General features: G+C 40.6%; 1 protein-coding gene across 2 annotated transcripts; it reads left to right on the top strand.

Annotated features, from left to right (window-relative positions):
• Positions 1-12406: 12406 nt before the first annotated feature.
• RNF6 (ring finger protein 6) lies at positions 12407-21985 on the top strand. Of its 2 annotated transcripts, none has more exons than XM_080798439.1 (5): positions 12407-12714; positions 13387-13469; positions 15436-15646; positions 16486-16581; positions 19146-21985. In XM_080798439.1, the coding sequence occupies exons 3-5, from the start codon at positions 15454-15456 to the stop codon at positions 20906-20908; spliced, it is 2052 nt and encodes a 683-aa protein (XP_080654565.1). In that variant the 5' UTR covers positions 12407-12714; positions 13387-13469; positions 15436-15453; the 3' UTR covers positions 20909-21985. The 2 variants fall into 2 exon arrangements, with proteins under 2 accessions (XP_080654565.1, XP_080654564.1); XM_080798438.1 differs by lacking the exon at positions 12407-12714 and adding an exon at positions 12910-12932.
• The last annotated feature ends 2814 nt before the right edge of the window (positions 21986-24799 follow it).

Below are 24799 nucleotides of genomic sequence, written 5' to 3' on the forward strand. Positions count from 1 at the left end.
AGGTCCACTCACCAGAAAAGCCAAGTTTTTTCTGGCTGGTTCCTCTACAAACATGGCTCTCCTGTGAACCACATAGCTCCCTTTTCACACATAAACATGGTTAGGTCACCTCTGCAACCACCTGATACTTGATACCCGAGGCTATTTGTTTCCATGCAACTTCATGCTCAGAACTTCTGGAACTTTTTCTCCTTTAGTAGCCCTTCCCCCTACCAGCCAAGGTCAAGTTCCATCAAATATTGTCCTTTTTGCTCCAAAACTCTACATCCTGTTTACATTTTAAAATGTTGTTTTATTTACGTCATTCTTGGGCTCAAAAATCTTCAAGGACCCTGTGTGACCTTTCACTGCCGACAGCAAGGAGTTCACACTCCTTCATCTAATGTTCCAGGCTCTGTATTTACTTTCCCCTGACTTAGGAAAAATGCGTTAAGGCAGCTTGCAATAGAAACGTTAGAGTGAGATTAAAGTAATTAGCTCCGCATAGCCAAAATTTCCACAATCTGAGCTCTTCTGTATCTCTAGTGTAGCTCCTAGCCAGTTTCTCATAAGCTGTTTCCTGGTCAATTTAAAACAGTGGTCCTCAGCCTTGGGTGTCTTTTGGAAATACCTGGGCAAATCACCCCGGCAATTCACATGTAATTGATCTGGGCTACAGCTGGGCAGTGGGACTTTTAAAGCTCACTGGTGATTGTAATGAGCATTCAAGGCTGAGAACCACCACATTAGAACAAGTTTATTGATTCTCCCTAAAACATTCATCATTCCACTCCTTTCTTCATCAACACCCCCAACTTTTTTTTCTTTACTTGTCTACACCCTATCCACTCTTTGAGATTCAACTCAGGTTCTAGTAGCATCTTTCCTTGTCACCCAAAGCTGATATACTCATAGCCAGCACCTTGTTTACACTTACTTGGCGTTTGGCACGTACTTCTTATACCTTTGTGTATTTATCCTGTGGCTTCAGAAGAATTCTAATGGGTAGAGGGACAGGAATTTTTTTTTAATTCCCAGAACATGACACAATGCCTTTTATACTATATACCATTGTGTGTCTGATGGGAGGTAGTGATGATGATAATGAGGATGATGTGGTAGCAGATGCCGAGTCAAGCAGACGACCATATCCTTTCAGAGCACTGACCTGGGGCTACATGTGGGGCTACTCTTAGGCTATTGGAACCCACCTTACTTTTCACCTGCACAACTAAAGTACCTGCAAATTAAGCCACCCCCACCTTAACTTAATAACTATATGTACAAGTATGACTACTCCAGCTCTCATAGCCTCTGACTGGGACAATGCAGGGGTGACCTACATTATCTCCTGTGTCTATGAATTTAGGTCAAAGTTGGCATAGCATTCCTTACTTAAGCTCCTTTCATTTCCAGTTCCATTCCCCTATTCCCTTCCTGGTTTTTCCAGGAAACACTTCCTAAATAAAGTATTTTTACATGAATCCTTGTCTAAGGTTTTGCCTTGAGATAGCCCACCATAAACAGACAATAATATGATAATAGATATAGCAGCTATTATTTCTTGAATATTTTCTATGTACAAGGCATGAAGTCATTAATCCTCAGAATTAAGTAGGTCCTGTGGTCCTCCTCATTTTACAGTTTAGAATATGGAGGCATATAGAGATTAAGTAATTGGCCCAAGGTCGCAGATATAAAAGAAGGAACTAAAAAAAAAAGTGGTAAATAAACTTATAGGGCAAGGACAGTAGAGGAGTCAAATCAAATTTTAAAAAATTTAATTTCAACCAACTTACCAGTTAAGCTTTGTAGTGAGAAACTGAACCACCATGTATACTTTTCTTTCTAATGAAATGAGTTCTGAGTTCTGATAAGCAATTTACACATTTTCAAACACAATCTATTTTTAGGTTAGAAACTTCATTTCTGGGGCACCTGGGTGACTCAGTCAGTTAAGCGTCTGCCTTTGGCTCAGGTCATGATCCCAAGGTCCTGGGATCAAGCCCCACATCAGGCTCCCTGGTCAGCAAGGAGTCTGCTTCTCTCTCTCCTCCTGCTCCTCCACCTTGCTCATGCTGTCTCTCTTGCTCACTCTCTCTCAAATAAATAAATAAGATCTTAAAAAGAAACCTCATTTCTAAGTGACTGTCAGAATATCCCCTTCTTCTACCCACTTCTCTCCCTGCAGTATTTTTATAGTAGGCACATCTGATCACAGGAAGTAAAACCCATATTTGGACAATTAATCATTTAGATCCACTACAGATTAAATGTGAATTTTGGGACTAGGCTGGGAATTATATGCATGCTTTCTCTAGAATATGTGTTCTGAATCATAAACAATGCTTATTGAAATGAATTTCCAGCACTTCCAGATTTAAGCTCTTGTCTCCTATTCTCCTCATTCCCAGCCCAGTTCACTATAGTTCTTTCCAGATATAATGTCCTTCATATTTTAAAGATTTACTTATTTTAAAGAGGGAGGGAGGTGCAGAGGACTGAGAGAATTTTGAGCAGACTCCCTGCTAAGCTCAGAGCCTGCCTTAGGGCTTGATCTCACAGCCCTTAGATCCTGACCTGCACCAAAAATCGAGTCCGATTCTCAACCGACTGAGCCACCCAGGGGCTACCTTCATATTTTAAAAAGACAGTTCTCAACAGGGCATGTGTGGACTATTTCTTACACAGGAGTCATTCCCCCTCCCGTCCACCCTCTGCTCCATTCCACCCCATTATTCCTGTGACAATATTTACTGAGCTCCTATTGTATGCTGTGCCCTTCTGGCTGCTATGAAAACAGCTGGTATGTTGTCTGGAACATGGAGGGTATTCCTAAATGTTTATTTCCTTTCCCACTGACCTTATCTTCTTATGAACTTGTCCATCCCTATTCTCTTGCCTATTCCAGCAAAATAGATGTGCTTTAATCTTCCACTGATTTACCAGAGCTATCTTTTTATAAGTCTGAGTAGAATTTGGTAACTTTACCTCTTCTGGGGATATTTGTGATCACAGGAATGGAAAGTTTGCTTAGGTCAACTTTATTTATAAATGTGATTTAATACTGTTAAACATCAGTTTTCGTCATAAGTAGGGAAGAAATTGCATTTACTGCTCTACTTTTTTCAATCATTCATTCATCTATTCAATATTATTGTATGGCTTCCATAGATCGTGAGGTAGACCCTGGAAATATCAAGAGGAATAGGACCAGAAGCCTGCTCCATGCACATCATAGTCTAGTTTAGTCTCCTTAGTCCTAATTGCTCGCTAGACTTGTGGATTTCCCATGTTATATCCCAATTTTCCCATGTAATATCCCAATTAAGGCATATTAAGAGCCTCAGAGAGTGGAGTATCACAGGTGTTTTGGAAAATTCTTCTCTTTTCTCTTCCTCACTAAGTTGGAAGACAATTAATTATATGGGTTCTTATAAGATCACAGAGAAGGAAAACGTAACCAAGGTCAAAGAGTCAGCGAATCTTCTGAGGGAGATGTCAGAGCTCATGAGTCCTAAAAGAGTTAGCTTGGTAGAGAGAGACAGGATTGATTTTTCCCAAATAAAAGAATCGAGCTAGGCTAGGCATTAGCCCGTCATTGCTCAACTTTGCTCCCTTTCCTGTCTGTCTGCCCTCGCTAGTGAAAGGTTTTCCTGAAGAACACTCCATCAATAAATCACTGACCCTGCTCTGTTTCTGGGGAATCCAACCTAAGATAGTTGCTAGCTGGAGGAATTGCGGCAAGCAAGGATGACCTTTTGGAGCTGCATCACCTGCTATGGGAATGGCCAGGGGAAAATTCACAAAATTTGGTGGAGTGTGGACAGTCCTGGCCCATGAAACAGTGCAGTGGCTGAGGTTTTGCCCTGTGGGAAGCTGGTGTGTTTTGCAGGTGGAAGAAAATGGCCTGGCTGGTTGTCTGGCATTTGAGAGGTATGGAGGAAGCAGTTATTATAAGGGCAGTGGAATTGGATGGCTACTGCTGGGCACCATTGATGTACCAAGGAAAGAAAATGGCCGGCTCAAGACACTTAATCATGGATTAGGAGTGAACTGTGAGAGTCAGAGGGCATTCCTGACAGCAGATCTGTCTAGGTCTAACTTGCAGGAGCAGCAGAACTGTGGAGAGGTCTCAATACTCAGTCAAGGCAGACCTGATCGGAGAGGGAGGGCATGAGACCCTGAGATACGCAGATGGCATTGCTGGGTAGACACAGCATGTGAACCCCCACCCTCCCCGGAATTAATGGGCCTGCCGAAGTGGTCCTCGCCCCTTGCTAGGAAGGTTCTGTCTCCTACCTTCCTTCCCTTGCTGAGCAGGAATCTCAGATGAAGGCAAAGATTTCTCAGCGCCCACTTCACTTGGGGACTCATTTCACCGTGGTTCAATTAGGGACATGCTTGTTGTGCTATAAGCAGAGAGGGGTTATAAGCTAAAGAGTAATTGGACCTAAATAATTTTTCATCAGGAACAACAGGGAGAAAACTTCTGGGAGGGGTCCATGATTGTGCTGGAGCAAGGCAGGTAGGCCAAAAAGCTGGAGAAAAGAGAATTTGTCAGTAGGGGGGCATTTCCCCCATGAAACAGGATTTAATTCCCTGTAAAGCCCCTCGAGAATGTTTCTGTTATGCTGCCGAATGGCTCTTGGAAACTTGGAAGAAACCGTGGCTTACGTTAAATGCAACAGAATTGCCATGACAGGCTGTGGAGGAAGAGAGCAAAAGGCTCAGAGAAGGGGCGCCTGGGAGGCTCAGTGGGTTAAGCCTCCGCCTTTGGTTCAGGTCATGATCTCAGGGTCCTGGGATCAAGCCCTGCATCGGGCTCTCTGCTCAGCAGGGAGCCTGCTTCCCCTCTCTCTCTGCCTGCCTGCCTGCCTGTCTGCCTACTTGTGATCTCTCTCTCTCTCTGTGTCAAAAAAATAAATAAAATATTTTTTAAAAAGGGCTCAGAGAAGTGGACATGTGTCTTGGTCAGCTTGGCGGCTATACAAAATGCCATAGATTGGGTGTTTTATAAACAACAGATACTTATTTCTTACAGTTCTGGAGGCTGGAAGTCTGAGATCAGGGTGCTGGCACAGTCAGGTTCTAGTGAGGATCTTCTTGTGGGTTGCAGAATGCTGACTTCTTGTATCTTACACATGGCAAAAAGATGGTGAACTAGTTCTCTAGCCTTTTCTTGTTAGGGTACTAATCCCATTCATAAGGGCTCCACCCTTGTGACCTAATCGTCTTCCAAAGGTCCCACCTGCTAATACTCCCACAAGGGAGTTTTGATTTCAACATATGTATTTTGGAGGAACACAAATAGTCCATAACACCATGATAGAACGGATCTACTGTAGAAGATCAGAAAGCCCACCAGCTGATTATTTTTCTCAAGCATTGCCAGGGAAAACTAAGGCAATAAGAAATTCCCAAGTAAAAGGGCTACAAGCATCATTGAGAGAACATTCCCTGTAGGCTGAGGCTGATAGTAAGAGATGGCGTTGCAGAACTGGGCTTCCTGGTAGCAAAAGGGATTAGAGAATTCCAGAACAGCAGAGGCAGGTGACAGCACTTAGCCATCAGAAGCACTTAAACGTTAGATCCTTTTAATGCCTATAATGGGTGGCGAAGTCAGAACGTCAGCCGAGGGGCCTGATCTTTGAGGATTCATGGAGAGGCCCCCACAGAGTGCTTGTAGGAGCATGAGAGAGGGGCAGTCAGGAAGAAAAGTACTAAAAATATGTAAATAGAATATGACCCCTAATTAATAATAGGCTAGCAGAAGGTTGAGATCAGGCTCCGCAATGGAAAGTCATGATCTCGTGCAGTTTCCAGACTGGAGTCATTTCTTAGACGGAGAGCCAATCAGCGGAAAGGGAAGTTGCATTCTTACAAGGAAGGACCAACAGGGAGTCAGGTAATAACTGGAGTTCTGGCTGCGGGTCCGCCTAAAGCGGGTCCGCTGATTCCATGGCCTCAATTATTTCCCTGGTTCCCAAATGTAGGATCAGAATTAGAATGCTCAGGTGTTGGCAGAAACCTCACATTGGTTCCTTGAGCTACTATGGTAGGAAACCAAGAAGTAGTCCCTAAAACCACCCCTCTTCCACCAAGACAGTAAGTAAAAAACTGTACTGCAGGCCAGGGGCGATGACAGAGATGAGTACCATCCAGGAAGCCTTGAAAAATGAGGATATGTTGCTCCTTGTCATAGCGCCATTTAATTTGTGAATCTGACCTTGGCAAAAAGTTGATGGGTCATGACATAGGACGGTGGAGTACCACAAACTTAAACAAGTGTTGGCTCCACTGTTGCTGCTTTTTAAAAATATATAACTTTACTAGAGTCTATTAATACAGGCTTGGTACATGCATTCCACTGTTAATCTGTAGATGTGTTCTTTTCTGAACTCACCAGGAAGAAGGATCAGAGGCAGTTGGCATCCACGTGGCATGAACACAGTAGACCCTTGCCCCAGGGCAATGTTAATTATCCTGCTCTTTGGCATAATAGAGTTCAAAGGGACCCGGACAACCTGGACATCCAGAAGAACATTATGTTGATCTGCTACACTGATGAAGCATTGATATGTTGATTACAATTTAGAAGCAAGAAATGGCAAGTACTCTGCATGCCTTGGTAATCCATACTTGCCACAGAAGGTGGGAGAAAAGCCTACTAAGGGTCAGGGGCCTGCCATGTCAGTCAAGGTTTTAGGGATACAGTGGTCTGAGCATGCTAGAACATTTCTGAAGTATAAGGAAAGTTATTGGACTGTGCGTTCTTGCTGCTGGGAGGACAGCATAGTGCTCAGAGATCTCTTTGGGTTTGGGAGGCAGCATATTCATTGCACTTGGGAATACACTTATTATATTATATTATATAAGTGACTTAAAAGGTGGCTATCTTTTAGTAAGGTCCAGGGCGATAGAGGGTTCTACAGTAGGTACATCCCATGGCCCAAGCAGCCATCCCACTGGGGCCATTTGAGTCAGCAGATCCTGTGGTGCTAGAGGTGTCTGTTGCAGAGGAAAATGCCGTTTGGTGCTCCTGGCAAGCCCCAATAAGCAAATCAGAGCATAAGCCCCGGGGTTCTGGAGCAAGGCCATGGCATCTGCAGCATGGAACTATTCAGCATTTGAAAAGCAGCCCCTGTCATGCTGCTGGGCTCTGGCAGAAACTAAGCATCTAACATGGGACACCAAGTGCTCATGAGACGCCAAGTGATCCTAAGTTGGGTTCTGCCAGACTTACTGGGTCAGAGGATGGTCAGATGGTTGTAGCAGCAATGTGCTATAAAGCCATTTCATACATCTGGGGTTAGGCTCAAGCAAATACAGAGAGCACAAGTGAGCTGCGTAACAGGTGGCTGGGACCCCCCCCCCCCATGTCACCAACCACAATTGTACCAAGGCTTCTCCCTCAAGCCATAGCCATGGCCTCAGGGTGGGTGGTGGGGAGCCGGGTGGGGGCGGGTGTCTGTGACCAGCTGACACAGAAGGAAAAATCTAAGCTTGGTTCATGGATGGGTCACCTTTGCATGGCGACAAGCTGAAAATATCTGCTCCTGTGATTTAGCCCTGCTCGGAGGTGGTTCTGAAAGAGAGTGGTGAAGGGGAATCTTCCCAGTTGGCGGAGTATTTAGTCATCAACTTCATTTGGAGACAGGAGGGGCCAGGGGAAGGGTGTACTCTATAGTGACAAATGTTAGCTCAGCTTACTGGTCAGGAGTTGGAAGAAGAAGAATGGGGGAAGGTTGGAGAAGAGACAGGTGGCTGCATCTATGGGAGGGACAGGACGTAAAGACATTTTATGGCACCTAATGCCCTCTAGAGAGTGTCCACTGCTGAAGAGGCCACTAACCAACCAAGCAGGTAGGATGGACTAGGCTGGCAGGTGTCAGTCAGCCTGTGTCACTGGCCACCCAAGTTCTCCCACAGCAGGCTAATGGAGGGAACAGCCACAGTGGCAGAGATGGAGGGACGCACAGACCCAAGAACTTGTACTCTCTCTCCAATTCAGCATAACTACTGCTACTACTAAATATTTGACTATCAGCAGCGGAGACCAATGTTGAGCTTTTAAGGAGGTCAAACAGTGGCTGGGTGGCAAGTTGACACATCAGACCCTCCTGATCCAGAGTACTATGTCATCATGACTGGATTTGGCCTGTATTCCAAGAATGGGTCTGCTTTTTCTGCCCACAGCACCTCAGTCAGCACCACTATCCGAGGACTCTGACACAGGCTCTCCCATAATACAGCCTCAGATTGAAGTCTGATATTCTGACATGGGATCTCATATAATGCTGCCTCCACCCTAGGGGCTCACTTTACAGCAAGAGGGTGTTAGTGGCAGGCACTTGACCCAAGGCTCCACTGGTCATAACACACACCATACACACTGTGAGGGAGCTGTTGGATGGATGGAGCACACCTATGGCTGGTGAAGACACAGCTAAGGCTCCAGGTTCAAAATGAGCCCATGAGGCTGGTACCTTATCCTTTACTTCCTAAAGCAATGGCCATAATATGTGTTGGTGTCCCTAGTAGGTAGAATTTATGGGGCCAGAGATCCAGGGATAGAAGTAGGAGTGGCCTGCTTGCCATCACTCCCAGGGATCCATTTGGCGACTTTGTGTTTCCCTTCTACAACCTTGGGCCCTGCCAGCCTGGAGATCAGACGTGGGAGGCTTCCTTCCTCCTGCAAGAATCCCTCTCAACTTAAAGCCATGGTTGCTCCCAGATCACTTGGGGCTCCTAATGCTGGAAGACTGACAAATCGTCAGGAGTTGGGGCCACTGATACATAATGGAGATGGAGAGGAATGTGCTTGGCACACAGGAAGTCCACTGGGGGCATTTCTTGGTATTCCCAAGCCTGGTTTTAACTATAAACAGATAAGTACAGCAACTGCAGCCTGATAAGAACATGATAACCAGGGTATGAAACCCCTTAGGGAGCAGTGCCTAGGTTAATCCATCAGTCAAACCACCTGTGCTAACAGAAGTGATAGCCCAAGTGGAGGGGAATCTGGAAGGGGTGGTGGAGGAGGGAGATAATGGCTAACAGTTGTGGCTGTGAGATCAACTGCAGCAATAAGGACCATGGTTTGTTCCATTACCCTCCTCTTGTAAAATTTCCCAGAAATTGTGACGAATAAGAATTCTGAAAAAATTGTGCTTGGAGTAACTTAATGTGAAAAGTAAGTGATCTATGCATTACAAAGAGCAGACTAGAGTGAATTCTGTGTGCGCTCTGTCCAATTCCACTTTATAAGTTATTTCATCTATATTTCAGCTGCTCTGAATGTTGGATAACAATTCAGGATGCCACCTTCCCTAGAGAATTGTCCTTCTGCCCCTGCAAACCTCATCCAATGGCATGGGGACACAAAAAAATTGGTCTTCTTGCTGATGAATTTTGTGGGATCAGCTGAAGTTCCTTCTTATTTCTTTGTATTCCTGGCCAATCCTGTTTTCTTCCCTTGCCTTCTCTGGAGAGCACTTCACTAATAAATCACTTGAACAAAAATCCTTGTCTCAGGTTCTGTTTCTAGAGAACCTGACCCAAGACACAATTTCTGGCCTAACTGGGTAGGTGAAATTGATGAGACTAGTCTTTGGATACTTTGGATTTCCTCACTCAACCTCCATTCTTTCCTTCTTCTAGTGTGCCATCTCGTACAAGGGCTGGCATATTAAAAGTGACCTTACCCAGACTTTTCTGCAACTATAGTTCTAATGCAAATTAGCTTATGCCAGTTAAAACATATTCACCAAGATGTGGGAAATGGAGCCAAAGCAGAGGCCATATTTCTATCCACTTGGGGCTGTTTCTCTGATGGTAAGCAAGGTTATAGAGAAGGGAGGATTTTCTGCAGTAGGATTCAGCACCCAATCCCCAGCTTTGATGGTGTTAAGAGACAACTAATGGATGTGGTGGCAGATGTTTTTGGATGTTGGCTTCTAGATCACTCTACAGCAGCAGCTGATGCAGTAGCTTCTTGACTCAGGACTTCCACAGGCAACCTAGAAGGGGGTAGCTCTCTCCTCTTTGGTCCGTTCTGTAAGAGATGTTCCTTCCATAAGTACTTCAAGTGTTGGATTTGATGCCTTCAATGAATCCTTAAATAATAACATTAAAATTAATTGTAAAAATTTATACAATGAATCTGAACTTCTCTTAGTTGTTCCCATACTGTCTACAAACTCAGTAAGATTTCAACCGATATGGATGTCTAAAGCAACTATTCATTTTGCATTTTACATTTTAATTAAGGCTGCCATTGTAAGACGCCAAATCATTTAAAGATGGTAAGAACACAAAACACCAAATATACAGAGGATCATTTTAATGTCATGGTTTAAATTCTCTTAACACCTTTTTATTCTTTTTTAAAAAGATTTTATTTATTTATTTGTGTGTGAGAGAGAAAGAGATGGAGCAAGAGAGCACAAGCAGGGGGAGCAGCAGGCAGAGGGAGAAGCAAACTCCCTGCTGAGAAAGGAACCCAATTGGACTCAATCCCAGGACTCTGGGATCATGATCTGAGCCAAAGGCAGAAGCTTAACTGACTGAGCCACCCGGGCATCCCTACACCTTTTTATTCTTAATTGTCAAAAGTCCTGGAGTTAAAAGATGTATACACACTAAAAAGGCCAAATGTCATTCCAGTTAACTCAGACTCGTTAGAACAGAGATTTGGGCAGGTAATGAAACCTGGAATACAGATGTCCAGAATGACTTGTCTCTCACAATTACCATATCTCACCCTTCTTTATAGTCACTTTGTCTTGGGCTATAAAACTGAAGCAGAGTGTTGGATTCAAGGTATATACATTATTCATTCACTCACAAAAATCTGCAGCTTCCCACCAGCTAAAATCACTTGATTGGATTTTACATTTTTTGACTCTTAGGATATATACATGTCTTTCAGTTTAATATTTAAAGGTATTTGCACTTGATGGACTAGTATGCTCTTTAAAAAACTCGTGTAGATATTTCAAATGATTTCTGCTTGAAATTTAGATAGCTCACCTGTGGCTTTCTCTGATTTGTACTCACAATTTCTGAGGTCATTGTACTAACATGCATTAATCCTGTTTGCAGAAAGTTTGCATTTTTCTCTGCTCCTCCATGCGGTAAGCTGAGGACAAAGTGTCAGGAGCTGAGCTAAATTCTGGGACTATAAAAATGAATAAAACCATTTGTTCAAATTTATGGATTTTAGAGTCTTAGATGGGATATATAAATTAACAGAAAATCATTGCGAGCACTTGCTCAGTGGCTGTCTTTTTTCCATTGAAAAGGAGGGCAAGGACCTTGTTTGTTTTATCCTCTGCTGTTACCACTAGCACTTAGTACATGTGGCACCCCATATTTGTCAAGTAAATGAATATATGCTAGAGTTATACAGAGGATGCTCTGAAGAACCCCAAAGGGACATCTGTATAGTTTTATGTGTGAATGTTGGGCTGGAGGGTGGAGTGAGGGTGTCACTTCCGATATGTCAGAAAAAGTTCCTTAAAGATGAGGAATGAGCTGGGTCTTGGGAGATAAAGGAAACTAGGTAGAAGTGGGGTTGGGGATTGCTTAGGAGTTCCCATATGATTGTTAAGGGACTTAAAGTAGTTCAAGAAAAGATCAGTCTATAGAGGTATGCAGGAGAGATATCCCAAAGGGCCATTTTAGCAGCTATAACGATATGATTTTTTTTTTTTAACTTGTCTATCTACCCCTACTTAAGTCCACACTTAAGAAGACTACCTCTTCTACCCAGGCGGTCGCTTAATGGTGGCGATAGACTAGCTCTTCAAAAATTAAGGCAGGAATGAATGAATGAGTTAATGAACGAACGAATGAAGAATAAGTGTGAACACTGTTCAATGATGAAGTCTTCTGGGTGGTAGGGCTGTAAGAAAGGAGCCTACACCAGATTGGGCTGAGCCCCACTCAAGGGCTTAATTCATGTGGTTAAGTGTCACATCTCAGCAATAAAACGAGAGACATGAAAGGGAGGGGTTTCCAAGTGCATTCCTAGAGGAAAAGTGAAGAAACACAAACGAAAGCACTTTAGAATGATTGGGATTTGTAGTTTCCAGGTGCCCGTGAGCAATAAAGGGAAGAGCCTGGTTGATTAGTTAACGTGGTACCCAGGCAGCAAAGAAACAGGGACAGACTGCTGTTCGGTGGCACTCCATAGCCAGGCTCGGCAAACAGGCCACAACAAAGAGCAGCGTAGGTGCTACAGCTTCCCAATGGTGGAGAGCAGGCTGTGTCCCCGGAACTATGCAGCTGCAGGAGCGCTGAGTGGCCCGGTACTTGACGCTCCTCGTGGAGGCCCTGGGACTACCACCCCGGCCGCGAGCACTGACGCGACGGAACGCGGAACGATAGCACCCTAGGATCCCTCCGGACTCAATTTTCAGTCGCACCCGCGAGCGTCCAGCCGGCGGTGCGGCGTCTCCGTTCGTCCGAGGGGGCACCTGGCAGTGAGGAAAGCAGGGCCGGGGCCTTCGTCCCTCCTCCGGAGCCGCCCCGCCAGCTGGACGACTCCAGCACGGAGTGCTGCAGCACGGGCTTCCGGCTTCTCCCTTCAGTCAACGGTTAGAGGGCGCAGCGGCCTCCGGAGGCTAGCCCCTCTCGCCCGTGGGTCACAGCCTTCCAGGACCCCAGAGGCGCGCCACCCGCCACAGACTTTCCTTCGGGGAATAGGAGGACGGCCCCGCTCCGGACGAGGTGAGCTGGGGGGAAGGCTCCGGGCTCGGCCACTACTTCCGGGAGACGCTGAGGAAAGCCAGCCCTCCTTGGCCCCCATCTCTTTTCCGATTGGTTAACTGCTCTCTTAATGCGCCCCCCTAACTGGTGATTGGCTCAGATGCGCCGTCTGTCACCTGCCTCCCTGTGGGAATCCAGGTCGCTAAGGGAAGCGTTACTTGAGGCTCGGTTGGGAAGAGGTTGGTTGGGCCCTTGAGCCTAGTTTGTTTATTGTGGTGCGAACCGTACCCCGGCGCGAGCTTCGGTCGCAACGGCCAGGGAAGGAACCAGTAGCGGGACGGAGGGCGGGGGTGGCAAGAAAGTGAAGGTTCAGAAGTAAACTGGAGAGACTTAACCCTGGTAACATCTGAATGGGAGCAGGGTAGGAAGGAAGGCCTCTGAGAGGGGGAGTTGTAATCCCAGGAGCTGTGACAGTGTAGGAGGGAAGGCCTAGTTTCTGTTGTGGGAGAAAAGGGCCTTGCGGGAGGTTTTAATGACCTAATTGTGTGGGGATCTAATTTTCTAGGGGAGTGTCTAACCAAATCCACTGAAGATTTTGCTTTGACTTTGCAGCAGAGCTTTGGCTTTGCTAGCCATTCCTGTCCTTCAAAGAGACAATTTATTGAATAATTCCATTCTCTCTTATTGCTTCAGATGGGCAGCTCTCAAAAAAAGCACAAACAATTGAAGGATGGATGCCATTGCCTATATTAAAAGCATGTTGAAAGGAAAATAAGGTACTCACTTTGTTTAATTGTGGTTAATTGTATAAGAAAATTACCTTTGAGAAGAAGCTCTTAAAGTTTTGAATAATAGTAGGGTAGCTTGATTTTATAATAGCTTTCAATTTTTTTGATTGTTTGGTACAAAAAATCGTATTACTGCTGTATGTGCCAAATGTGCTTCTTGCTAATGATGGCCTAGTCCTGTTTATTCTAAAAATGGAAAGAAATCTCGAGTTTTTAATAATGTTAATTGGTGTTTGGGTAGTGCTACTAGATCTTTCCTTTAAAAAACTATGTAATAATCACTGTAATAAAATCCTTGAATGTGTAACCTAATGTTAGAATGCAAGTGAAATTGGATAGTTGCTTACTCATACCTAGTTTAGACTTGTAGACTAATTTACTTTGTATTTAAAGTAGTTTGCTTAAACACTGAGTCAGAGTTGCAACAATTGCTTCACTGGTCACCTAGCTATTTGATTCCCCAGCCGCCATTAAGTCATGTGCTATATTACAGATACCCTTTATTAACATCCAGAAGTTGTCAAGGAATAGTTTATTTCATCCACAGAACACCCAAATTAGCTCTTAAAGATAGACCTGGGCCCTACCTTGAAAAACTCTGATTTAGGATTAGAGATGAGATCTGGGCATCTGTACTTTTAAAATTCTCCTCAAGTGGAACTAAAGGGTATTATGTGCTAAGCAAAAGAAGTCAATCAGAGAGAGACAATTATATGATCTCACTCATATGTGGAATCTAAGAAACAAAACAGGATCATAGGGGAAGAGGGGAAAAGATAAAACAAGACAAAATCAGAGAGGGAGACAAACCATTAAGAGACCCTTAATCGAGGGAAACAAACTGAGGGTTGCTGAAACAGGGGTGGGTGGGGGAGCGGGGTAACTGGGTGATGGACATTAAGGAGGACACGTGATATAATGAGCACTGGGTGTTATATAACACTGGTGAATCACTGAACTCTACCTCTGAAAATAATAGTACATTATATGTTAATTAATTGAATTTAAATAAAAAAAATTTTCTCAAGTAAGTTGGTGCCTTCCCAGTTGAGAACTGTTGACTCCCTAAATACATGTGTTTAAGAAATTCTGAAATATTTATGAAACAAATAATTTTCTCCATTGATTTCTGTAGAGTTTAAAAATAAGCCTCTAAGAAATGATGTTGAAGTATAATCCAAAAATAAGGTTTGCCTAGGCAAGGCCAAGAAGTTTCACTGGTACTCCGAAACCTCAGGGACTAACTATTCCAGGCCTAGGGATGAGGTTTGCTGTGGGAGACACAGAGTACTCTGCTGTACATTCACAGTCCTCAAAGCCATGCATTGAGTACTGTTTCCTGTTAGGTTTAAGAAGAGATTAACCCCAAGTCTGTTCAGTAGATATAGTAGGCTAAATTATTTTTACCTCAACAAAGTACAATGGAGGGTAATATTACAAATACGGGTTTTATTTTGGGAAGAATACCTTTGCTGGAAGTAAATGTAAACCATAGCCTCCCAATAGCTCTTTGTTTATTAAGTAAAGAACATAATTTAAAATTATGCTTAAAGTGCATAATTCAGCTTAAAATTTATATGCTAACATGAAGTACCCAGATATTTGAAACATCAGGGAGGGCTTTTAGATCAACTTTACCAGAGAGTGCAAGAGGTTAAAAAAAAAAAGCGATATAATCACTTTGGTATTCAGGAATTAGAAATGAGTGATGAAACCAGATCTAGTCTGACGTAAACAATGGCTTTGAGCAAAGAAGTAGGTCCAGTTGTAGTCTGTCTCCTAAGAAGCCCTTTTTCATTTTATATGTGAGTTATTCAGTGCAAAATTTGGCATATGAAATATATGACTGGAGAATGAAATTTAAAAATGAAAATAAAGAGATATAAGTTAAAAACATGAAGCCATGTGTAGTCCATGACTAACAGCTTGAATCTAATGTATATTGTTTGAACAGAAAGCCAGGAATCTCAGTATGAATACCTCTAGATCTAGATCGCATGATGGTAGTGAAGAAACCTCATCTCAGGACCATAATCATCGTGAAAATGAGAGAAGATGGCAGCAAGAGCGTCTCCACAGAGAAGAAGCCTATTATCAGTTTATTAATGAACTCAGTGATGAAGATTATAGGCTAATGAGAGACCACAATCTTTTAGGCACCCCTGGTAAGAGATGGGTGAAAGAGGAGACACCTTTTCTATCATTATAAGAGGAGTTTCAAAATAAGGAGGGTTTTTTCCCCCTGCTTCCCTCTCCCAAAATATAGTGCACTATTTTTAAATTTAAGAACCTTTTAATATAACAAAATAGAAAATCACTGTCTTACTTCTGTATTTGATAATTAAGTATGAATCTTGGACATGGAGCACTGTTATACAAATGCCAAGCTAACAAATAACTTAATGTACATAATAGTGTCAAATATTTACATATATGGTCCTATTTCTCTTTTAAGTAATATTTATACAAATAAAATATTACTTAGAACCCAATTCTAACTCTTCTGAGGTATTATAATTTACTTATTTAGCTGAATTAATAATATTCCAAAAGTCCAGTGTGTTTCGTGAATTTTATACAAATTCTTTTCACAAATGAACTAATTAAAACTTGAATGTTTGTACGGTATACATTTGTATATTGCATATTTGCACATCATATATTGATAACCCATATAGTGAGCTACTGAGGTAAAATTCAAATACAGTTTCAAAGTTCTCTAGAAATCCAGCCTTTTAAATTTCTTTTTATCTCAGACAAAAATCTGTTAATCAGAGCTTATAGATTCCTTAGTGTATCAACTAAGAGGACCTTTTAAATTATTCAAATTAAATCTTATATTTTTATTTTAATAAAACATAAAAGAGACACAACCACAATGATATATACTTGTGTCAATTAAATATTTTTAACTGTCTTTAGTTTAACAGAACATTAAAATAATAGAATGGCTTCTACAGATTGCTGAAGATTAGTGTTACCCTTCATTTTTTTATTCTTTTAGGAGAAATAACATCAGAAGAACTACAACAGAGGTTAGATGGTGTCAAGGAACAACTGGCATCTCAGCCTGACTTGAGAAATGGGACAAATACCAGAGGTATTGTGGACTCCTTTCCATTGGGAGCAGGTTTGATTGGAGCAAATGCAAATTTGTACTTACTGGATCTTGTATGATATGTTTGTTTTTAATGTTTTCCAGTTTTAATGTGATATTCAGATTGCATTTACCCATTATATTCAAAGCAGTGTAGTTAGGCAGTATAGGACAGGGGTTGAATACAAAAACCTTTTTATACACAGATTGCCTTTAGGGAGCTTATAGTATACAATTAAGTTAATTACCAGCATAGTTCTTTTTAATCTTAGAATGTACACACTACTTTTTTTAAAGTAATGGAACTAAACTTCACTTCTAAAAATTTGTACCGAGCGATACAGAAAGACTGAGTGAGGTGACCTGCTTTATTGTTTTTACTGTTTTTGAGTTTGTTTTGTCATTTTATTGAAAAAACACTAAGTCATAGTATAAGAAGTTTTTAAGAAAATTCAAACTAAAGAGAAATATACGGAGTTAAAAGTAAAGCCAACTTAATATAGCTCTTACCAGTTCTATTTCCTTCCCCAGAGGTATTTATTATTGGTATAGTTTCACCTTTTTTTTTTTTTTTTGGTAGTTTCACATACTATATTAAGATTATTGTATTAGGGCAAAGACTATTAAAAATTCAAAAATGTAATGATTCAATAAGATAGAAATTTATCTTTCATGTTGACCGTTCAGGGAAGATAGGGAAACTTTACTCCGTAATCCTCCTGGAAGCCAGCCAGCCAGCAGAGTGGTTCTACAACTGTGCCATCTAGTGCAGGAGCTACTGGCCACATGTGACCATTTAAATGTAAATTAAGTAAAAATTAAATAATTTTAAATAATAATTTTAAAATTCACTTCTTCACTCCTATTAGCCGTATTCAGGTGCTCAATAGTCACTGCACATGGTTAGAGACTTCTGTATTAGACAGCACAGATGTAGAATATCTCCACTACTGCAGAAAGTTTCATTGGACATTGCTGCTCCAGAGTATTGTTTGCATGATCAAGCTAAGTCACAGCCGCATCTAGGTTCTACTCATCCAGGTTCCAGAAGGAGGTTCAGGCACTAGCCTGAAAGTGAGCTTATCACTTCCACTCTGATTCCATTGATGACAGTTACATGGCCACACCCATCTGCCAGGCTGCTCACGTGACCATTACAATGCATTTACAATGGGAGAAAGGCAGGACAGGTTTTGTTAGATAATTAGTGAACTCTTAACATATACACATCATCACAATATTCAAGTAATTAAAGAAGGAAGTATCCTTTAGAATGCTTTTCCTGCCTTTTACTATTTCTTTCCAAATTAAAATGGAAATTGGATATTAACCTTTTTTCTTCTGCATATGTAGATATGAGAGTTGTACTATATTGTTGTAGCTGGTAACACTTAACTCTTTTATTATGTTTTAGTTTGTATCTTTAGATATGGCTAAAGTTGCTGTTTATTTTTATTGACACCAGAAGCCTATTAATAGCTTTAACATATAAAAATAGTTTTTATAAGAGATTGTAGTAATGAAATGAAATCAATCTCATTTAACAGCCATTTTTGTGTAGAATAAAAGTTAAGGTTAAAGTCTGTATAGTTCCTGTGCATTAGAATGTTTTTTGTTGAGTTTTGCCCTTTACATGATCCACTGGTTAAAAATGGAAAACAAGCTTCCCATAGTAGCAGAATTGTAGTAAAAAAAGCTTATCAGGGACACATTTACTTCTAAATTGATTCACTGAACAATATTGGAAGTCTGATTTGTACCAGATACTGTTGTAGAGGTTGGGGATTTAACGGTAAATAAAATAAGACAAAACCGTTTATGTTCACAGAGCTTACATTCTAAATGAACAGAAAATATGTTATAGGTAGTGGCCAGCCATACTGTGCCAGGTATTATACTAATCATTTTATATGCAGTATCTTATTTTATTCTCATGATAACCCTATGACATTTATACTTTTATTATCTCCAATTTACAGATAAGGATACAGTCTTTAACATGTCTAAAGTTTTCCAGCTTCACATAAAGACATAATGTAGTTCTAATATTGTATTCAGAAAGCCGTATTTCTTGAGATACACATTTTTGGCAGTTCCTGAGAAATAGGATAAAATTCCTAAGGTTACAAAAATATGTAATTGCAAAAATGCTGAGTTACCTTTACCAGAAGGATTCCACAAATTCAAGGTGAATTTATAAGTTTTGCCACTACATTTTATTGATTTTACCATATGAATAAAGCATTTTAAATGTATGATTTTGGTATGGGATCTGTTTCTCATTTTCCTTAATATTTGCCAGTAACAGGCACAGAGAAAGTAAGAGTGAGGATTTTTTCAGGGTTTTGCATAAACAGTATTTATATTTTTATAGTACATAAAAATATATTATACTTACAGTATAATACTTTCTTTGAGAAAGTTTAGTTTTTTGCCATTTTTAATACATTGAAATATACACAGATGCTCTTAAATATAACTTAATTTAAAACTTTATCTTGCAAGCTTTCAATAAAAGAGCATAGATTTTAGGAATTGATCTTAAGTTGATTTGGTTTGCTTTCCAGAGTCAGAAGTCCCTAGAGAAAATTCAAATGAAGATTCTCTGCTAGAATGGTTGAACACCTTTCGACGCACAGGAAATGCAACTCGAAGTGGACAAAATGGGAACCAAACTTGGAGAGCTGTGAGTCGAACAAACCCAAACAGTGGAGAGTTTCGGTTTAGTCTGGAAATACACATAAATCATGAGAATAGAGGAATTGAAATTCATGGTGAAGATCATACAGGCATTCCATTTTCAGACATTAGCAGAGATCATACTACAAGTAGGCAACAAAGATCAGCTAGTCCTGTGGCTAGGCGAACAAGAAGCCAAACCTCGATGAATTTTAATGGTAGTAGTTCCAACATCCCAAGGACTAGGCTTGGTTCAAGGGGTCAGAATTCAGTGGAAGGATCTTCCTCAACATTGGAAAGATTAAGAAATGGAATTGGGGGAGCTGTTGGTGTTCCTAGAACTAGTGCTCCACGTACTAATTTCAGTGGTCACACAAACCAGTCAGGTGGTAGTCAACTCAGGCAAAGGGAGGGGCAGCGGTTTGGAGCGGCACATGTTTGGGAAAATGGGGCTAGAACTAACGTTACAGTGAGGAATACAAACCAAAGATTAGAGCCAATAAGATTACGGTCTACTTTCAGTAGTCGAAGCCGTTCACCAATTCAAAGACAAAGTGGCACTGTTTATCGTAATTCACAGAGGGAAGGTAGACCTTTACAGCAAAACTCGAGAAGGTCTGTTAGGAGGAGAGGTATAACACGTGTCTTTTTAGAGCAAGATAGGGAACGTCGAGGTACAGCTTATGCTCCATTCTCTAACTCAAGACTTGTGTCAAGAATAACAGTAGAAGAAGGAGAAGAATCCAGCAGATCCTCAACTGCTGCACGACGACATCCAACAATCACACTGGACCTCCAAGTGAGAAGGATTCGTCCAGGAGAAAACCGCGATCGGGATAGTATTGCAAGTAGGACTCGATCTAGGGTAGGGCTGGCAGAAAATACAGTCACTATCGAAAGCAACAGTGGGGGCTTTCGCCGAACTATCTCCCGTTTAGAGCGGTCAGGTATTCAGACCTATGTTAGTACTATCACTGTTCCTCTTCGTAGGATTTCTGAGAATGAGCTTGTTGAACCGTCATCAGTGGCTCTTCGGTCAATTTTAAGGCAGATCATGACTGGATTTGGAGAATTGAGTTCTTTAATGGAGGCCGAATCTGAGTCAGAGATTCAGAGACATGGTCAGCACTTATCAGAGAGGCACTCAGATCTGAGTAATGTAGGTGCAGCTAATGACATCAGCCAGCGCAGTGAAGGTGCCTCCCCAAACAGGCGGGCCCGAGAAGACAGCACTGCAGTGCATGGTGCAAACCAGACCACCCAGCCTCCTGCCCCAAGCAGTGATAATCGAGGTGGCAGGCAGTCACGAAATTCAAATAACTTAGTTGAAACTGGAACACTCCCTATCCTTCGCCTTGCACACTTCTTTTTACTGAATGAAGGTGATGATGATGATCACATACGTGGTTTAACCAAAGAGCAGATCGACAATCTTTCCACCCGGAACTATGAGCATAACAGTATCGATAGTGAACTAGGTAAAATCTGTAGTGTGTGTATCAGTGACTATGTAACTGGAAACAAGCTCAGGCAATTACCTTGCATGCACGAATTTCACATTCATTGTATTGACCGATGGCTCTCAGAGAATTGCACTTGCCCCATCTGTCGGCAGCCTGTTTTAGGGTCCAGCATAGCAAACGATGGGTGAAGTGTTGGGTCTATTCAAATAGTACATTTTAGTAGAGCTGAGTATTTAAGCGCTCTTTTGTTGAATCATTTGTGATGAGCTAACCAGGATGAAAAAGAACAGATTATTATAGTTTGAACTATTTTTTGTGTGCTTTTTTAACTTGTTAAAAAGAAAATTTATATAAAACTTAAAGTGGCAAATGTTAAATTATTCATAAGTACAGAATAGTTAAGATTGCTAGAACCAAATAATCTTTAAAATGTTTTTATTTTGGTAATTTTGTCATGCTAAGCACTTTTGTATCTGCACAATTCAGTAGGTTAAAAGTCAATCTTCCTTTTCTTGATAGCACAGCAGATGTTACTTGGACTTTCATGTTCCATAGGCTTAGTACCATGTGCAGACACTGGTGTCTAAATAAGCCTTTCATTCACTTTTTGTTCTAAGGACAGTATCTTTTCATGAAAGAGTGTTTGGCTGAATGTTTGCTAAATATATTTAAGTTATTTGAAATGTTAAATTTGATATGCAGCATATCATATATGTATATATAGATATATAATTTTAAGGTTAAACTATTCAGTCTAAAAACTACAGTTTGGTTCTTATTTAAGCTTTTGAGCTATTACTGCATATGGCACAATGTTTGACATTTACAGGATCATCTCTGGGAGGAAGTAGATTAAGATATTTAAAAATAGAGGTAATTTACTGAAGCGTCTCTGACAATCTTACTAGACAGCAAGCAATATGTAATACTGAAAAAGTATTTCTTTACTCAGAAATGGAACATGGACATTTTAGTACATGTAGATTATTTAACTTGAGTTCAGCCTTTTTGTGACTTTTTTGAACGTGCAGACAATTCTTTGGATATTAAGTAAGGTATACAATATGCATGGTTTCTTAAATTTACCGTTAAAATCTTAAAAAAAATGTCTATGAAGAATCAAATGCATAGATAATATGTTAAGTTCACTTGGAGGCCAAAAAACTCCAAATAATACAAAACAAAAGAGAATGTAGAATTTATATAAACACATAAAGTATGCATTGAAGATCTATTTCTACCAATAAATATTAAAACTAAAGCTGTATGTGAACTATTCTTTTCTGTTGGTCCCCTGTGGTTTATTTACTCAAAAAAAATTTTTTTGTACCTACAAGGTGTAGGCATTGTTACAGGTGTTGAGGATTTAGCTGAGGACAAAGTCCCCGTCTTCATAGGCAAAAGGATATTTGCTCTTAGAAACTGAAAATCAGTTGGTAAAATGAGTTACTGAATTATATGACTTCTGTGTTTGTTTATGAATATATGACACAGTTTTCCTGTGGTGATACTGCTTGGGCAAAATCACAAGAACAAATACCTCAGGACCAGATTCTGTGAGACTTACATGTATCTTAAGATTTACTTTTACTTTCTGATTAGTAATTGTATTCAGTTCATCATGTGAGATGCATACACAGGAATTTTTAAGGACTGCATTTAACACCTGGAGTGAAAGGTTTTAGTAAGAGTCATGACTTTGTCTGGAGTAAATGGTTTCTATAGTTTAGTTATAGGACATGGGACTGGGATGTTTGAAGGCTTTAAATACCCGACTAAGGAGTTTAACTTTACAGACTTTAGATGTCTCTTGATGAATTTTAGTGGTGAATGCTAAGATCCTCTTTCAAGTTTCAGGAAAATTGGTGTGGTGTAGTGTTCAGAACACAGTGGAATGGGGAAGGGAGAGCAAAAGAAAACAATAAAGAAACTATTGTGATCATTTTATTATCAGTTATCATCCTCAGTTTTCTCTAATCCAGGGCGATGGCAATGAAACTGGAAAGAGAAGGAAGTAAAAATGTTGGGGGAAAAAGACATTTGGTTTCTTGTTCATTATGAAGAAGTGGGAGAGTGGTACATTCACAGACAGAAAATCACCCGAATAGAAGAGGGAGAGGTGTTACAAGCTATGCCAATTTAGACATTTATCTTGAATATAGCCTTATTTGTGTATCTCATTTGAGTGTTACCATTTGTTCCCAGTATGACAAGAGACTAAATCCATATATTTATATATGGAATATTCTTCAGGAAGTTCTACCTTCCCTGGTTTGATCAGTTAGGAATATCAAGAGGAAAACAAAAGAGGGGGAAATGGAAAAAAAGTAGGGATAAAGAAGAAAAAGTAGAAACACGTTGATTCTTTGTTTGACTTCGTCCTTTGCAAGACGTGGTAGGACCAGCATGTAAAGAGATCTCAAATAGGCATTTGAAATAGAACCAGATCCTCTATTATATGGAAAATTCCCTGAAAATGGCAGGAAAGCTTAATACATTTTGTAAATTGGTATTCTAGTTGGGAACAAAGAAGTGTATTTAATATTTTCATTCATTTCCCAGTAAACGGGCTGATGACAAATACAAAGCCTTTTTATTTATAGCTTCTATTTAGCAATGATTGTACCCCTTATGGTTCCAATATAGAAAGGAACAAATAGTTTGAAACTCTTCATTTGAATATTACATTCCATGCCGCATCCTGAGAGCTTGTTTTTCATAGTGTGGTTGTCTTGCAAACTCCTGTGTCAAAACTGTCAGCTTCCCAGCTGCTTTCCCTCTTTTATCCTAGATTTGTATCATTTCAACTAGCATTGACCTGTACTTGACTGTTTCTTACTCATTCTGAGGTTATTTTCCTTTCAGTATTTAAAATGAATTTGTCATTTAAGCCTCCTAAGATCCTCTTGAAGTATTACTGCCACTTAACATAGTAAGTGGCAGAGTTTACAGTCAATCACAGGACCATTTGCCTCCAAAGCTTGTGTTTCTCCCACTCAGTTTCACTCTGGAAAAGCAGAAATGATTTGAGAAGATTTCAATCAATTTTACTCCTTCGTAAAAATATTTTTCTAGTATCTTATAGCATAGCATGTCTTTGTGATTAATGTCCATATGCAAATACATCCTTTCTGTTTCACAAATGATGAGAGGGGCTGCTCCTGAAAATTATAAAGCAGAATCTGTGTTGTAAGGATGGATCCAGAAAAGAAATGAACGAGTCATCTGAAGACCCTGTGTTAAGGATCATAGTTAATAAGCTGAGTTTGAGGCTTTTTCACGAGTATTACTCATAGACAAGAATTTCTGGTGAATTTCTAATCTTCTGCACCTCTCCATTTGAATAATGTCTGGCCAGAGGAGCAAGGGATTGTGTAGAAATAGTGCTCCACATGAAGGGGGTAATTATTCTCTTTGCAGTGGCAATAAGCTCGTTTGGGGTCCTCTCTTCAACCCTGTATAACATTGGAAGTCAGAGCTGGTTTATCTGTTAATACAGAAGATGATTTCCCAGCAAGCCAGAGCCATCCATCACTGAGAAGGCCAAATGTTTGATGTTCCAGAAGACATGACTGCAAGTGTTAGTGGTGACTGTTTCCTCAATCTCCACAGGCAGGTCATAAGTTCTTTTCGGTTACTATGGAAGTATTAGGCCCTGAACGTATCTGCCCTTGAGATAATTAGGGATCAATTACAATAATTACTCTCCGCAAGCTTTTTGTTTAATTTTGAGCATAAATCTCTGAAGACTCTTTGAGTTGGCCCCTATACTTTTTCTTTCTTCTTTTTTTTCTTTTAAAATAACATAATCACATGACTTCTGCAAAATAAACAACACTTTCAGATGTATTTTTCCTCTGTGGTATAACTGTCTCATTTGAAGACCGAGAAAGCTCTTGGTTGCCGAGTATATATGTGCCCTTCCTTCTTACACATTTGACTGAAAAAATGCCCCTACTTAACTGTATTCAAACTGTCTTCTGTGCAATTGCAAAAAATTGTTATATTCTCCCCAGTGGGAAATAATCCAACTTCATATATAGCTTCTGTATTGTGAAGTGACACAATTTAGCCACTCT

The sequence above is a fragment of the Martes martes genome (assembly GCF_963455335.1).
Source record: "Martes martes genome assembly, chromosome: 3".
In the NCBI taxonomy this organism is placed as follows: Eukaryota; Metazoa; Chordata; class Mammalia; order Carnivora; family Mustelidae; genus Martes; species Martes martes.

Bases quoted from the DNA above. Each gene is read 5' to 3' on its own strand.
- RNF6 (XM_080798439.1), top strand. From the start codon at position 15,454: ATGAATACCTCTAGATCTAGATCGCATGATGGTAGTGAAGAAACCTCA. The intron at 15,647-16,485 runs GTAAGAGATGGG...TTATTCTTTTAG, and splicing joins CAATCTTTTAGGCACCCCTG to GAGAAATAACATCAGAAGAA. The intron at 16,582-19,145 runs GTATTGTGGACT...TTTGCTTTCCAG, and splicing joins AAATGGGACAAATACCAGAG to AGTCAGAAGTCCCTAGAGAA.